At 40.5% G+C, this 14,599-nt stretch overlaps 1 protein-coding gene across 2 annotated transcripts; it reads right to left on the bottom strand.

Moving 5' to 3' along the window:
* Positions 1-1,431: 1,431 nt before the first annotated feature.
* On the bottom strand, positions 1,432-14,432 carry hormad1 (HORMA domain containing 1). 2 transcript variants are annotated; one of them, XM_021559125.2, is made up of 16 exons: positions 14,170-14,432; positions 13,844-13,907; positions 13,541-13,685; positions 13,369-13,432; positions 13,202-13,238; positions 13,087-13,107; positions 12,969-12,995; positions 12,761-12,828; positions 6,490-6,641; positions 3,374-3,531; positions 3,197-3,286; positions 2,987-3,044; positions 2,805-2,866; positions 2,535-2,618; positions 2,270-2,338; positions 1,432-2,037 (listed from the first exon to the last, which is right to left on the bottom strand). In XM_021559125.2, exons 2-16 carry the CDS (start codon positions 13,874-13,876, stop codon positions 1,945-1,947), a joined length of 1,161 nt encoding a protein of 386 aa, XP_021414800.1. In that variant the 5' UTR covers positions 13,877-13,907; positions 14,170-14,432; the 3' UTR covers positions 1,432-1,944. The 2 variants fall into 2 exon arrangements, with proteins under 2 accessions (XP_021414800.1, XP_021414808.1); XM_021559133.2 differs by having other exon boundaries at positions 1,432-2,034; positions 14,170-14,428.
* Between the last annotated feature and the right edge of the window lie 167 nt (positions 14,433-14,599).

The raw sequence follows: 14,599 nt of genomic DNA, 5'->3' as shown, positions 1-14,599 counted from the left end.
TCTTGAGACGTGTGTAGTACAGGCATAATGTTTGAAGGATAGGGGGTGGAGGTAAGTAGCATTGCATTTCAGATGTTGTCTGCTGATGTTGGCATGTCGTTTTTGATTCATTTGTGCACTTTACCTCATTGGAGTAGGCTAGAAGAGCTTCAGCCATACTGTATTTTCTCTGATGTATTACACACCTGATATACACTGCAATTCAGCTTTTAGACACTAATGTGTACAAGAACAAATACACCTTACTAGAAACTCCACATGTTAAAACTGTAGCTGCATTTTAAATCCCATCGATGTCGTCAAGTAGCCAGTTGCCAAATAATTACTAAGCAGTGGAGGCTGGTGAGGGGATAGTAATGGCTGGAATGGAGTGGCTGGAATGAAACACGTTTCCATGTGTTCACTCCATTCCAGCCATTACTATGAGCCATCCTCCCTTCACCAGCCTCCACTGTTACAAAGCTATAGGAGTTAGATTAGATCTTAAATTTTAAAAGCCACCTGTTCAATGTGTACTATTAGATTAAGTATTGGTTAGAATAATCAACCTGGATACACAGGTACTGTAACTACAATATAGTATAACATGACTAGAGAGAGACTTTCTTACTGTCTTTTTATGACCGTGGGCTGTCGATATAATAAAAATGGCTGAAAAATGCTTTTCACAGCTCATAAAGATTGTCAATTCGCTGCTGAGTGGGTATTGTCAAAGGCGCAGAGGGCATTGCACTAGATTTTTCAGTCCATTCCACTTTCCACTTGAATGTTATCTCCAGTGCCTATAAAAAAACAAGAGACAATGAAATGAGGTTATTCTCCAGTGCCGAAGACAAGCCCCGTTTGGATGTAGGAACTGATTTGATGGACTCTCCCTCTCCCGCCAGCCGGTGTGGTGGAGAGAAGAGAGAGGGCCTGTTTGGATATGCATCACAAAGGCTTCCTGCAGTATTGATCTGCAGTGGGTTAAGGTAGTCTATCAGCAAATGTCCCTCTCTCTGGGAAAAACAACAGCTGATTAAAAGCACACAGCAGCCAGGCAGGAGGCTGCTGATGGCCGGTTATCTCAGCCCAAAGGTCAGTGTACAGATATAATCCACTTTCACTTAACAGCTTAATTTAAGTCACACCTCATGCTAATGCCGCCATTTGGCAGTCCCTTTGTTAAAGGTTGGCTATTATTTAACAAGAAGATGATACAGTATTGTATAGATTTTTCTGCACTCATGCTAATAGCATCAGGTCTTGCAGACAGGAAGCTGAAGCTCTTTGATCTTGAATTGTAGCAAAAACTTGCGTTTCCTTTTTCCAACCATGACACTAAAACAGGTGCACCCAGGTTTGCTGCTGATGGAAGCAGTTGTATCTGAGGTTCAGCACTAGCGTGTAGAACTATCTGCTCTTAACCATACAGACCGAAATAAGAACCCTTTTTCAAAACTGAGAAAAGGCACTTTAATTTATTAGAAACATACATTTAATCAAATAACTTACAACTGGAGGGTACTGTATATTGATACTTTATATAACAATATAAAATATAAACACAATTTTGCACAGTATAACGTTCATGGTAATCAAAAGACAAAAATAAGTAATTCTCACAATGAAAATGTCATCCTTTGAAATAAATAAAACTGTGAGTTTTGCACTTCACAGACCCTAATATACAATTGTAGAAAATAAATTTTTCCCAGTCTCCATATCACACACTAGCATGTAACTCAACAATGGAAACAAAAGTATAAACATAAACAAGGTGGACTAGAAAGAACCATTTCCTGTATCCTTCCCATTGTAACAACAGAATGCAGAGGTACTATTGTGGTGTTGGCGGTGGGCACTACAGCTTTTCCTTTAAAATAACTAAAAAGGCCTAGAGGCCATTCAAATTAGAACATCGGTTCTTGTCTTGACAGGTATCTTATAGGTAAGGTGGGGAGGTCAGTAGCGTTCCTTGGGTTCGCTGAACTTACGTTTCTTCGGCACAGAGGCCTGGACATCCTGACTGCAGGGGAACTCGAACTGCGATATCTGCTAATCAGAGAGTGACAGACAGTTTACAAACTAATGCAAGACTCTAAAATGAATGATTGCCAAACAATATTCTGTATACACCTAGATGGGATGGACTGAATGAGTCATATTGACTTGTTAAAAAAACATGTAGGTTTTATCTTTAAAAGACAATTTGCAAATTATTATCTCTCCTTCCTTGAGTAAGACTGGGGGCTGAAATCTATGATGCTCGAGGGGGCGTGTCTCCCACCATTTTGTCTTCGATGGGAGAGGGCTTCTTCTTCTTGACACTGTGCACCTCAGTCTCAGCCTTTCTCTCCTGCGCACACACACACAGAACAAAGACAGTAAATCACAGACTGCAGGGAAGTGTTTGAGAAGCTAGTCAGATACACTAGTCCCACAGATATACATCCTCCATGATCATTTTTACATGACGTTATACAAAGATGTCTTCCATTTGAACAGAACCAGTAGGAGTTAGATATGGTTGTGCGTTTTTGGGGGGCACTGACCAGGGTGGACCTGGTGACGCGTCCGCTCCGGGTCCTCTTAATGACCACTTCCAGGTCAGATGTCCTCTTTCCCAAAGTGTCCATCTGAGACAGACAGGTCAATCAAACCACAGACCGTTACCTTCACAACTGGAGCAGCCCCTACATTACTTTATATTCATACAGTACTATCCCACCTATATATTTGTATTGTTCTGTATTTACATTTGGTTGATACAAGGCCTATCTTTGTCATGACTATGCAGAATGTACATTTTGCTGTTATTTTACCTGAGAGTTCTCTGTGCTCTCCTCACACACCTCCATCTTCTCCTGGCAGTTCACCTGGACCTCTTTGAGCATCAAACATGATGAAAACACAACATGGATTTCAGACCGCATTTGACTTCTTAAAAGAGAAAAAATGTTCAGCGAAAATTCGTTATACTAAGTTTTGAGAGAGGAGGTCCTACCAGAATTGTCCAAGTGAATGTCATTGTCCGGATTTTCCATTACTTTTATCATGCGGGTCTGAAAGTAGAAACCCCATTAAAAATGTTATATACTGTAGATATATCCCATGGGATAGAGACAGCAACGCCCCCTACTGGGTTAAAACAATAGCGCCTTGCCATAGGCACCCAGTCAAATTAGCCAAGATTTATGTCAGCCTCAGGTCTCACCTGCTGACTGCTGATCTTGGTCACTGTCCCCCCCTCCTCCATCTTCAGCTCCCACTTGTCCCTCACGCAGATGGGCTGCTCGTCATCAACCTACAGAGAAAAGGGGACAGCTGTTAATCAACGTGTCACCCACTAGTCTGGCTGACTCTTTAATTATCTCCCCCGTTTCCTTCATACCTGCTCCAGCCTTTCTCTCTCTGTGGTCACGTCCACCTTCAGGGTGTGGAAGGGAGTGACCACCTCGCCCATGGTCAAGTTGACGGGCTCCTTCTCAAACTGCATGCTATCGCCGTCCCCCTCCATGAAGCCTGGGGGCTGGTAGTCCTGGGGAGTGACTGAGATATACACACACACACACACACACTCTTTAGGTGGTAAATAAAAAAACAAATACTTGTTATATCCTATGAAAGTTCAATTTTACTTCCGTACTCCATCCGGGTTTTGTAGGCTAAGAATGGGCTTCAAATGTTGATATCAAATTCATAAAAACGGGGTCATTAAAGATATATTTATCGTATATATGCCAGTTTAACGTATTTGACGCTCAATAAGCACAAAGCTGAAAAGTTTCATTTGAACTACAAATCAAAAGGCAGTGGCAACGTTCAGTGAAAAACACTCCCAGCCTAATCTAATATAAAACACATCAAACAGCCTGCAACTAACAGGTTGTTACCTTCCTGTAAGTCCTCAGCTCAAACAGGCATGCTCCAGCATGCTAACAACGCTGCAGGAGATGTAGTTCAAATGAGACTTTTCTAACTTTTGTAATGTCTTACTTATTGAGCGTCAAATATTTTGATAAAAGGCATTGGGTATGAGAAAATCAATGCACAATTATAAACTGGGTGGTTCGAGCCCTGAATGCTGATTGGCTGAAAGCCATGGTATAGCAGACCATATACCATGGGTATGACAAAACATTGACTTTTACTGCTCTAATTAAGTCGGTAACCAGTTTATAATAGCATTAAGGCACTTCTGGGTTGTGCTAGGACACAGCCCTTAGCTGTGTTATATTGGCCATATACCACACCACCTCGGGTCTTACAGTACCTTGCGAAAGTATTCGCCCCCCTTGAACTTTGCGACCTTTTGCCACATTTCAGGCTTCAAACATAAAGATATAAAACTGTATTTTTTTGTGAAGAATCAACAACAAGTGGGACACAATCATGAAGTGGAACGACATTTATTGGATATTTCAAACTTTTTTAACAAATCAAAAACTGAAAAATTGGGCGTGCAAAATTATTCAGCCCCCTTAAGTTAATACTTTGTAGCGCCACCTTTTGCTGCGATTACAGCTGTAAGTCGCTTGGGGTATGTCTCTATCAGTTTTGCACATCGAGAGACTGACATTTTTTCCCATTCCTTCTTGCAAAACAGCTCGAGCTCAGTGAGGTTGGATGGAGAGCATTTGTGAACAACAGTTTTCAGTTCTTTCCACAGATTCTCGATTGGATTCAGGTCTGGACTTTGACTTGGCCATTCTAACACCTGGATATGTTTATTTTTGAACCATTCCATTGTAGATTTTGCTTTAAGTTTTGGATCATTGTCTTGTTGGAAGACAAATCTCCGTCCCAGTCTCAGGTCTTTTGCAGACTCCATCAGTTTTCTTCCAGAATGGTCCTGTATTTGGCTCCATCCATCTTCCCATCAATTTTAATCATCTTCCCTGTCCCTGCTGAAGAAAAGCAGGCCCAAACCATGATGCTGCCACCACCATGTTTGACAGTGGGGATGGTGTGTTCAGGCTGATGAGCTGTGTTGCTTTTACGCCAAACATAACGTTTTGCATTGTTGCCAAAAAGTTCAATTTTGGTTTCATCTGACCTTCTTCCACATATTTGGTGTGTCTCCCAGGTGGCTTGTGGCAAACTTTAAACGACACTTTTTATGGATATCTTTAAGAAATGGCTTTCTTCTTGCCACTCTTCCATAAAGGCAAGATTTGTGCAATATACAACTGATTGTTGTCCTATGGACAGAGTCTCCCACCTCAGCTGTAGATCTCTGCAGTTCATCCAGAGTGATCATGGGCCTCTTGGCTGCATCTCTGATCAGTCTTCTCCTTGTATGAGCTGAAAGTTTAGAGGGACGGCCAGGTCTTGGTAGATTTGCAGTGGTCTGATACTCCTTCCATTTCAATATTATTGCTTGCACAGTGCTCCTTGGGATGTTTAAAGCTTGGGAAATCTTTTTGTATCCAAATCCGGCTTTAAACTTCTTCACAACAGTATCTCAGACCTGCCTGGTGTGTTCCTTGTTCTTCATGATGCTCTCTGCGCTTTTAACGGACCTCTGAGACTATCACAGTGCAGGTGCATTTATACGGAGACTTGATTACACACAGGTGGATTGAATTTATCATCATTAGTCATTTAGGTCAACATTGGATCATTCAGAGATCCTCACTGAACTTCTGGAGAGAGTTTGCTGCACTGAAAGTAAAGGGGCTGAATAATTTTGCACGCCCAATTTTTCAGTTTTTGATTTGTTAAAAAAGTTTGAAATATCCAATAAATGTCATTCCACTTCATGATTGTGTCCCACTTGTTGTTGATTCTTCAGAAAAAAATACAGTTTTATATCTTTATGTTTGAAGCCTGAAATGTGGCAAAAGGTCGCAAAGTTCAAGGGGGCCGAATACTTTCGCAAGGCACTGTATTGCTTAAATATACGCTGAGTATACAAAAAACCTGCTCTTTCCATGACATAGACTGACCAGGTGAAAGATATGATCCCTTATTGATGTCACTTGTTAAATCCACTTCAATCAGTGTAGAAGGGAAAGTGACAGGTTAAAGAAGGATTTTGAAGCCTTGAGACAATTGAGACATGGATTGTGTATGTGTCCCATTCAGAAGGTGAATGGACAAGACACAAGATTGAAGTGCCTTTGAACTGGGTATGGTAGTAGTTGCCAGGCTCACCGGTTTGAGTGTGTCAAAAACTGAAATGCAGCTGGATTTTTCACGCTTAACCGTTTCCCGTGTGTATCAAGAATGGTCCACCACCCAAATGACATCCAGCCAACTTGACACGACTGTGGGAAGCATTGGAGTCAACATGGGCCAGCATCCCAGTGGAATGCTTTTGACACCTTGTTGAGTCCATGCCCCAATGATTTGAGGCTGTTCTGAGCGCTCCTAATGTTTGGTATACTCAGTGTAATTAAATTAATTTGATCATTCAAAAGACCCGGGACATGACCCCGGAACAGCTTATTGCATCACATCATCCCATGTCTTTTAGCTTACTCTACATCATTGTGTGGTCTTTACCGTCGTCGTAGTAGGAGAGTTTCATGTTAAGACAGACATTGTCTGGCAGAGGACCCAGGTTCTGCATCAGTGTGTAGAGTTTACGCACCAGAAGGATGCTGGATTTTTTTGTGCTGCTGCAAGCCAGTTTTCCCAGATTCTTGCTGTTTTTGCTAAAACAAAAATAAATGTAAACATTTTTAAACAATTTAAAGTGTCTTTCTTCAATGCTTCTCAATTAAATTCTGCCATGTTATCATTATGTTATACACATTAGGGTTGAATATTTTCCCCGAATTGTACAAATGTCCGCCAAGACCGGATGTGTCCTTCAAAAGCATTACAAAGCATATAAATAGGCCTATGTCTGGATTTTATTAGAGCTTTGATCGTAAAGTCATGCCTGATGCAACCTAAACCTGATTAAATACATTTTATGACCCTACATTAAAGACATTTAATGAGCCCAAGCCCAAATGATTGAAACCGTTATCCAATACAGCTACTTCACAATACATAAGACAGAAAAACATAAAAGCACATAGATGTTGCTAGCTATATGCTCTCTTGGGTAAATAAATGAAACATGCTCCAGTAATCTTTTTGAGTGTGAACTGTATTACTGTACTGCATTCTATTATACTGTATTATATGAACTGGAATTACGCAGCTCGTTCAAACCATGACAAAGCAGGGAGAGAACATGCGATTCTGGTGCAGCACATGCGGTCTACAAAGTTATAAGTATAGGCTAGTGAATTTGATTGACATTTTTCATAATATTTCCCCTAATATTATTAGTCTACCTCCTCTTTCTCTCTCTAGTGTTGCTTCATTCCTTCCTTGCTTTCAACAGTTAAATGTAATTTGTTTTGTTGTCCTTATCTTTATCATTCGAATGACATGCTTGAATAATATAGGACTAGAATGAGATGCAACAGGCTTTCACTTCTCTTCATGAGGATTGGATGGTTATGGGTCTGCATAAATAACTGCTATGTGTGCGTATTGCACAAGAGACAGAGGCTATAAGTTAGAAGCTTATTATGCATTACCCATCATCATGTATTGCCTAAATATAAGGCTAATACTGCATTGGATGTATTACCTGAAAGAGGGAGGCAAGCACATCTAGAGTGCATTTGGAAATTATTCAGAGCCCTTGACTTTCTCAACATTTTTTTTACATTACAGCCTTATTCTAAAATGTATTAAATAAAACCTGTTCCTCATAAATCTACACACAATACCTCAAATTTGGACAAAAATACAGGATTGTGTTGAGGCACAGATTTGGGGAAGGGTACATTTCAAAACATTTCTACTGCATTAAAGGTCCCCAAGAACACAGTGGCCTCCATAATTATTAAATGGAAGAAGTTTGGAACCACCAAGACTCTTGCTAGAGCTGGCCGCTCAACCAAACTGAGCAATCGAGGGAGAAGTGCCTTGGTCAGGGAGGCGACCAAGAACCCGATGGTCAGACTAACAGAGATCCAGACTTCCTCTGTGGAGATGGGAGAAACTTCCAGAAAGACAACCATCTCTGCAGCTCTCCACCAATTAGGCCTTTATGGTAGAGTGGCCAGACGGAAGCCACTCCTCAGTAAAAGGTTCATGACAGCCCACTTGAAGTTTGCCAAAAGGCACCTAAAGACTCTCAGACCATGAGAAACAAGATTCTCTGGTCTGATGAAACCAAGATTGAATCTTTGGCCTGAATGCCAAACGTAATGTATGCAGGAAACCTGGCACCATCCCTACGGTGAAGCATGGTGGTGGCAGCATCATGCTGTGGGGATGTTTTTCTGCGGCAGGGACTGGGAGACTAGTCAGGCTCGAAGGAAAGATGAACGGAACAAAGTACAGAGAGATCCTTGAAGAAAAACTGCTCCAGAGCACTCAGGACCTCAGACTGAGGCACATGTTCACCTTCCAACAGGACAACGAACCTAAGCACATAGCCAAGACAACGCAGCATTGGCTTCAGGACAAGTCTCTGAATGTCCTTGAGTGGCCCAGCCAAAGCCTGGACTTGAACCTGATTGAACATCTCTGGAGAGACCTGAAAATAGCTGTGCAGCAACGCTCCCCATCCAACTTAACAGAGCTTGACAAGATCTGCATAGAAGAATGGGAGAAACTCCCCAATACAGGTGTGCAACACTTGTAGTGTCATACCCAAGAAGACTCGAGACTGTAATAGCTGCCGAAGGTGCTTTAACAAAGTACTGAGTAAAGGGTCTGAATACTTATGAAAATGTGACATTTCCGTTTTTATTTTATACAGTGCCATGCGAAAGTATTCGGCCCCCTTGAACTTTGCGACCTTTTGCCACATTTCAGGCTTCAAACATAAAGATATAAAACTGTATTTTTTTGTGAAGAATCAACAACAAGTGGGACACAATCATGGAGTGGAACGACATTTATTGGATATTTCAAACTTTTTTAACAAATCAAAAACTGAAAAATTGGGCGTGCAAAATTATTCAGCCCCCTTAAGTTAATACTTTGTAGCGCCACCTTTTGCTGCGATTACAGCTGTAAGTCGCTTGGGGTATGTCTCTATCAGTTTTGCACATCGAGAGACTGACATTTTTTCCCATTCCTTCTTGCAAAACAGCTCGAGCTCAGTGAGGTTGGATGGAGAGCATTTGTGAACAGCAGTTTTCAGTTCTTTCCACAGATTCTCGATTGGATTCAGATCTGGACTTTGACTTGGCCATTCTAACACCTGGATATGTTTATTTTTGAACCATTCCATTGTAGATTTTGCTTTATGTTTTGGATCATTGTCTTGTTGGAAGACAAATCTCCGTCCCAGTCTCAGGTCTTTTGCAGACTCCATCAGGTTTTCTTCCAGAACGGTCCTGTATTTGGCTCCATCCATCTTCCCATCAATTTTAACCATCTTCCCTGTCCCTGCTGAAGAAAAGCAGGCCCAAACCATGATGCTGCCACCACCATGTTTGACAGTGGGGATGGTGTGTTCAGCTGTGTTGCTTTTACGCCAAACATAACGTTTTGCATTGTTGCCAAAAAGTTCAATTTTGGTTTCATCTGACCAGAGCATCTTCTTCCACATGTTTGGTGTGTCTCCCAGGTGGCTTGTGGCAAACTTTAAACGACACTTTTTATGGATATCTTTAAGAAATGGCTTTCTTCTTGACACTCATCCATAAAGGCCAGATTTGTGCAATATACGACTGATTGTTGTCCTATGGACAGAGTCTCCCACCTCAGCTGTAGATCTCTGCAGTTCATCCAGAGTGATCATGGGCCTCTTGGCTGCATCTCTGATCAGTCTTTAGAGGGACGGCCAGGTCTTGGTAGATTTGCAGTGGTCTGATACTCCTTCCATTTCAATATTATTGCTTGCACAGTGCTCCTTGGGATGTTTAAAGCTTGGGAAATCTTTTTGTATCCAAATCCGGCTTTAAACTTCTTCACAACAGTATCTCGGACCTGCCTGGTGTGTTCCTTGTTCTTCATGATGCTCTCTGCGCTTTTAACGGACCTCTGAGACTATCACAGTGCAGGTGCATTTATACGGAGACTTGATTACACACAGGTGGATTGAATTTATCATCATTAGTCATTTAGGTCAACATTGGATCATTCAGAGATCCTCACTGAACTTCTGGAGAGAGTTTGCTGCACTGAAAGTAAAGGGGCTGAATAATTTTACACGCCCAATTTTTCAGTTTTTGATTTGTTAAAAAAGTTTGAAATATCCAATAAATGTCATTCCACTTCATGATTGTGTCCCACTTGTTGTTGATTCTTCACAAAAAAATACAGTTTTATATCTTTATGTTTGAAGCCTGAAATGTGGCAAAAGGTCGCAAAGTTCAAGGGGGCCGAATACTTTCGCAAGGCACTGTATATACATTCGCAAAAAACAATTCAAATCTGTTTTTGCATTGTCATTATGGTGTATTGTTTGTATATTGATGAGGGGAAAAAACTATTGAATCAATTTTAGAATAAAGCTGTAACGTAACAAAATATGGAAAAAGTCAAGGGTTCTGAATACTTTCCGAATGCACTGTACATATAGGCCTATACACAGTTGAAGTCTGAAGTTTACATACACCTTAGCCAAATACATTTAAACTCAGTTTTTCAAAATTCCTAACATTTAATCCTAGTAAAAATTCCCTGTTTTAGGTCAGTTAGGATCACCACTTTATTTTAAGAATGTGAAATGTCAGAATAATAGTAGAGATAATTATTTCTTTCAGCTTTTATTTCTTTCATCACATTCCCAGTGGGTCAGAAGTTTACATACACTCAATTAGTATTTGGTAGCATTGCCTTTAAATTGTTTAACTTTGGTCAAACAGTTCAGGCAGCCTTCCACAAGCTTTCCTACAATAAGTTGGGTGAATTTTGGCCCATTCCTCCTGACAAAGTTGGTGCAACTGAATCAGGCTTGTAGGCCTCCTTGCTCGCACATGCTTTTTCAGTTCTGCCCACAGATTTTCTATGGGATTGAGGTCAGGGATTTGTCATGGCCTCTCCAATACCTTGACTTTGTTGTCCTTAAGCCATTTTGCCACAACTTCGGAAGCATGCTTGTGGTCATTGTCCATTTGGAAAACCCATTTGCGACCAAGCTTTAACTTCCTGACTGATGTCTTGAGATGTTTCTTCAATACATCCACATAATTTTCCTCATCATGATGCCATCTATTTTGTGAAGTGCACCAGTCCCTCCTGCAGCAAAGCACCCCCACAACATGATGCTGCCACCCCCGTGCTTCACGGTTGGGATGGTGTTCTTCGGCTCGCAATCCTCCCCTTTTTTCCTCTAAAGATAACAATGGTCATTATGACCAAACAGTTCTATTTTTGTTTCATTTGACCAGAGGACATTTCTCCAAAAAGTACGATCTTTGTCCCCATGTGCAGTTGCAAACCGTAGTCTGGCTTTTTTATGGCAGTTTCGGAGCAATGGCTTATTCCTTGCTAAGCGGCCTTTCAGGTTATGTCAATATTAGACTTGTTTTACTGTGAATATAGATACTTTTGTACCTGTTTCCTCCAGCATCTTCACAAAGTCCTTTGCTGTTGTTCTGGGATTAATTTGCAGTTTTTGCACCAAAGTACATTAATCTCTAGGAGACAGAACGTGTCTCCTTCCTGAGAGGTATAACGGCTGCGTGGTCCTGTGGTGTTAATACTTGCGTACTATTGTTTGTACAGATGAACGTGGTACCTTCAGGCATTTGGAAATGGATGAACCAGACTTGTGGAGGTCTACATTTTTTTTCTGAGGTCTTGGCTGATTTCTTTTGATTTTCTCATGATGTCAAGCAAAGAGGCACTGAGTTTGAAAGTAGGCCTTAAAATACATCCACAGGTACACCTCCAATTGACTCAAATGATGTCCATAAGCCCATCAGAAGCTTCTAAAGCCATGACATCATTTTCTGGAATTTTCCAAGCTGTTTAGGCAGTCAACTTAGTGTATGTAAACTTCTGACCCACTGGAATTGTGAAACAGTGCATTATAAGTGAAATAATCTGTCTGTAAACAATTGTTGGAAAAATGCTTTGTGTCATGCACAAAGTAGATGTCCTAACCGACTTTCCAAAACTATAGTTTGTTAATTAACAAGAAATTTGTGGAGTGGTTGAAAAATGAGTTTTAATGACTCCAACCTAAGTGTATGTAAACTTCCCGACTTGAACTGTATATCAATCTTGAACACGATTATCTATTTTGGATGCAATTTGAATGGAATTGATGGAAAGAAAGAAAGACTGCGAGAGAGCATTCACTCATGCACCGATTTAAAGAAACGATAAAGGAGTGTTTTAACCACGACAATTAAAGAAATATATAATCTCTACAATAAAAAAATAAGGTGATCCCCGAAAGCCAGATGGAGGTGTGCAAATTAGATGCGCATTCGGTCTTTGTATTACTATAGCATAGGCTATGCTGCAGCAAATGTAGGACAACCTATCACAATAAAAAGTTACAAAGTTACCAAGGGAGGGTCTACATACTGAGATGGGCCGTCGGTTCCCACCCTGAGTGTTGATGATTCATTATGCAGTGACCAGAGGGAAGGCCTTACTGAATCCAGATTTAGACATTGCATATAATTGAACAGTTCCATTTCAAGTCATGCTGTTCATATAAATAATTTATAATAATTTACCGGTTTCTCAGTTATTTATCCTTGGGAAAGGGAGTGGTTTTGGGCAGTAAATCTCTGTAAATCTCAGTAACCGGGTTCCCACCATTCAACCCTAATACACATTCACAAAGCTATACCTTTCAAAGTCAATTTTGGGTCCCTTTTCAGTGTATTGGACTTTGAACTGGTAGCATTCAGTAACCTTCTGGAAATTGTAAAGAAAGACCAGTGTCAAATGAGAAACAGCTTGATTCAAGAGGTTACACATACTGTAGTTTGTTCTAGTGCAGAGAATCAAAGCATTACTATGATCGATGCCTATGGGGTTAAAAAGTAGTCTATTACCTTTGGATTCTCTGGGTCTGTGTATATCTATAGATAGTGGAAGGAGACTACAAACTTTAGCAACGGAAAATGTAAATGCTTTATATGCTGAAGAAAATATTTGTTACAATATACTCACAGACATAACGACCGTCCGCAACTGTTGGAATACAAGACATTCATTATTTGTAATTAATTAACATTAATAACATGCAGATAATGAATAAACAACTAAATGCTAGCATCTCACTTACGTATTTTCTCTGAAGGGCATCAAAGCATCCATGCATCCTGGGAGGTGTATAAAAGAGTCTTAATTAATCAACACTGAATTAATCATCTAACTTGGATAAAGGGAAAGGACTTGGCCACAGAGTACTGTACTGTAATTTCCCACTGAGGCTTGGTGGTGAATACTAACCACTGTACAATCTGACTGGCACCAGGGCAGGTGCGCTCCTCCCTGAGGATCATAACTTTCTGCTCTGTGGCATAGAAAGAGAAGTGTAAGGCTACTTGAAGATCTCGGCTAGGGTATCATCATTTAAATAACAATTGAGTTCATTTAAAAATAACATAAATTGTGTTTTGACCTTCAACATATTTTCTCCCATAAGCTTTTTCTGGGAAAAGACCCCTGAGATAAGTGATGCTGGAGACTGCAATGGCCAGCAGTTTCTTCACAACAATCAAGGACTGCTGCTCTGTTGAAACTACATTTGGCAGCAACTGGGTGCCCTATAAAATATAACAAAGACAGACGCTTACACCGAGGCAATTTGAAGAGGTCTGAATAAATAGACGCATGTAGATATTCATAGAACATGCCATTTGCTAGCTATAAAACAGCAATTCAATAGGACCAAGGTCTGGCTATGGATTGCCAGAGGTTTTACCTGAGCAGCCCGCAAACGTTGTTCACAGGCCATGGTAGTAATAGTTGATAACAAGTTGTCAAATCTACAAAATTAAGATTAATCAGAAGCCAGGTAACTAGCTATCAAGGTAAAGCTATGTTGAAATATGTAACTAGGTAGCTAAGTACTAGTTTACACAGATAGATACAGAAATATGTTATACTAATCTGGCTAGCTACGTCAGCTAACTAGCTATCTGCATAAAATTTGTTAGCTAACGTAACTAGAAGTACACACACCAACTGATCATGACACTGATTTTACTCTACAACCCATTGTGAATAGTATGAAATTGCATAACTCACATAGCTAGCTATTACTACCTAGATAGAGCGCAGTCACTCAATTTGTTTTTTGGTTAAAAAAATTACAACAAAAATACAATCTAGAAGCTAGCCAGACCGAATTTACTAAGAAACTGTTGGATGTTGGGCCAAACTCGCGCCAGACACACACATTTACCCGCCAAACCTGACAGCTAAAGTAGCCAATCAGAGGGAAGCTTAGATAACGTACATTTTCTTGCCACCACAACATGCATTGAGTGATTAGTGATATCAAAGGTAGTAAGTGATATGTCCTGGCCGAGGTAAACATCAGTTTTAAATTAAATTGATTATGTTGTGGCTCTGTTGTTAGTGTAGTTTGATGCAACGCTGCGCACAGATTGAATATCCGCACTCTATTGGACACAGCTCTGTCATTCAGCATTTCTCTATGATTAGTAGCATTTCA

Source organism: Oncorhynchus mykiss, chromosome 2 (assembly GCF_013265735.2).
Source record: "Oncorhynchus mykiss isolate Arlee chromosome 2, USDA_OmykA_1.1, whole genome shotgun sequence".
NCBI lineage: Eukaryota > Metazoa > Chordata > Actinopteri > Salmoniformes > Salmonidae > Oncorhynchus > Oncorhynchus mykiss.
This window is presented reverse-complemented; position numbering and strand designations above follow the sequence as displayed.

Bases quoted from the DNA above. Each gene is read 5' to 3' on its own strand.
- hormad1 (XM_021559125.2), bottom strand. From the start codon at position 13,876: ATGGCCTGTGAACAACGTTTGCGGGCTGCTCAG. The intron at 3,287-3,373 runs GTATGAAGGAAA...TTTTCTCTGTAG, and splicing joins AGAGAGAAAGGCTGGAGCAG to GTTGATGACGAGCAGCCCAT. The intron at 2,867-2,986 runs GTAGGACCTCCT...TGATGCTCAAAG, and splicing joins CATTCACTTGGACAATTCTG to AGGTCCAGGTGAACTGCCAG.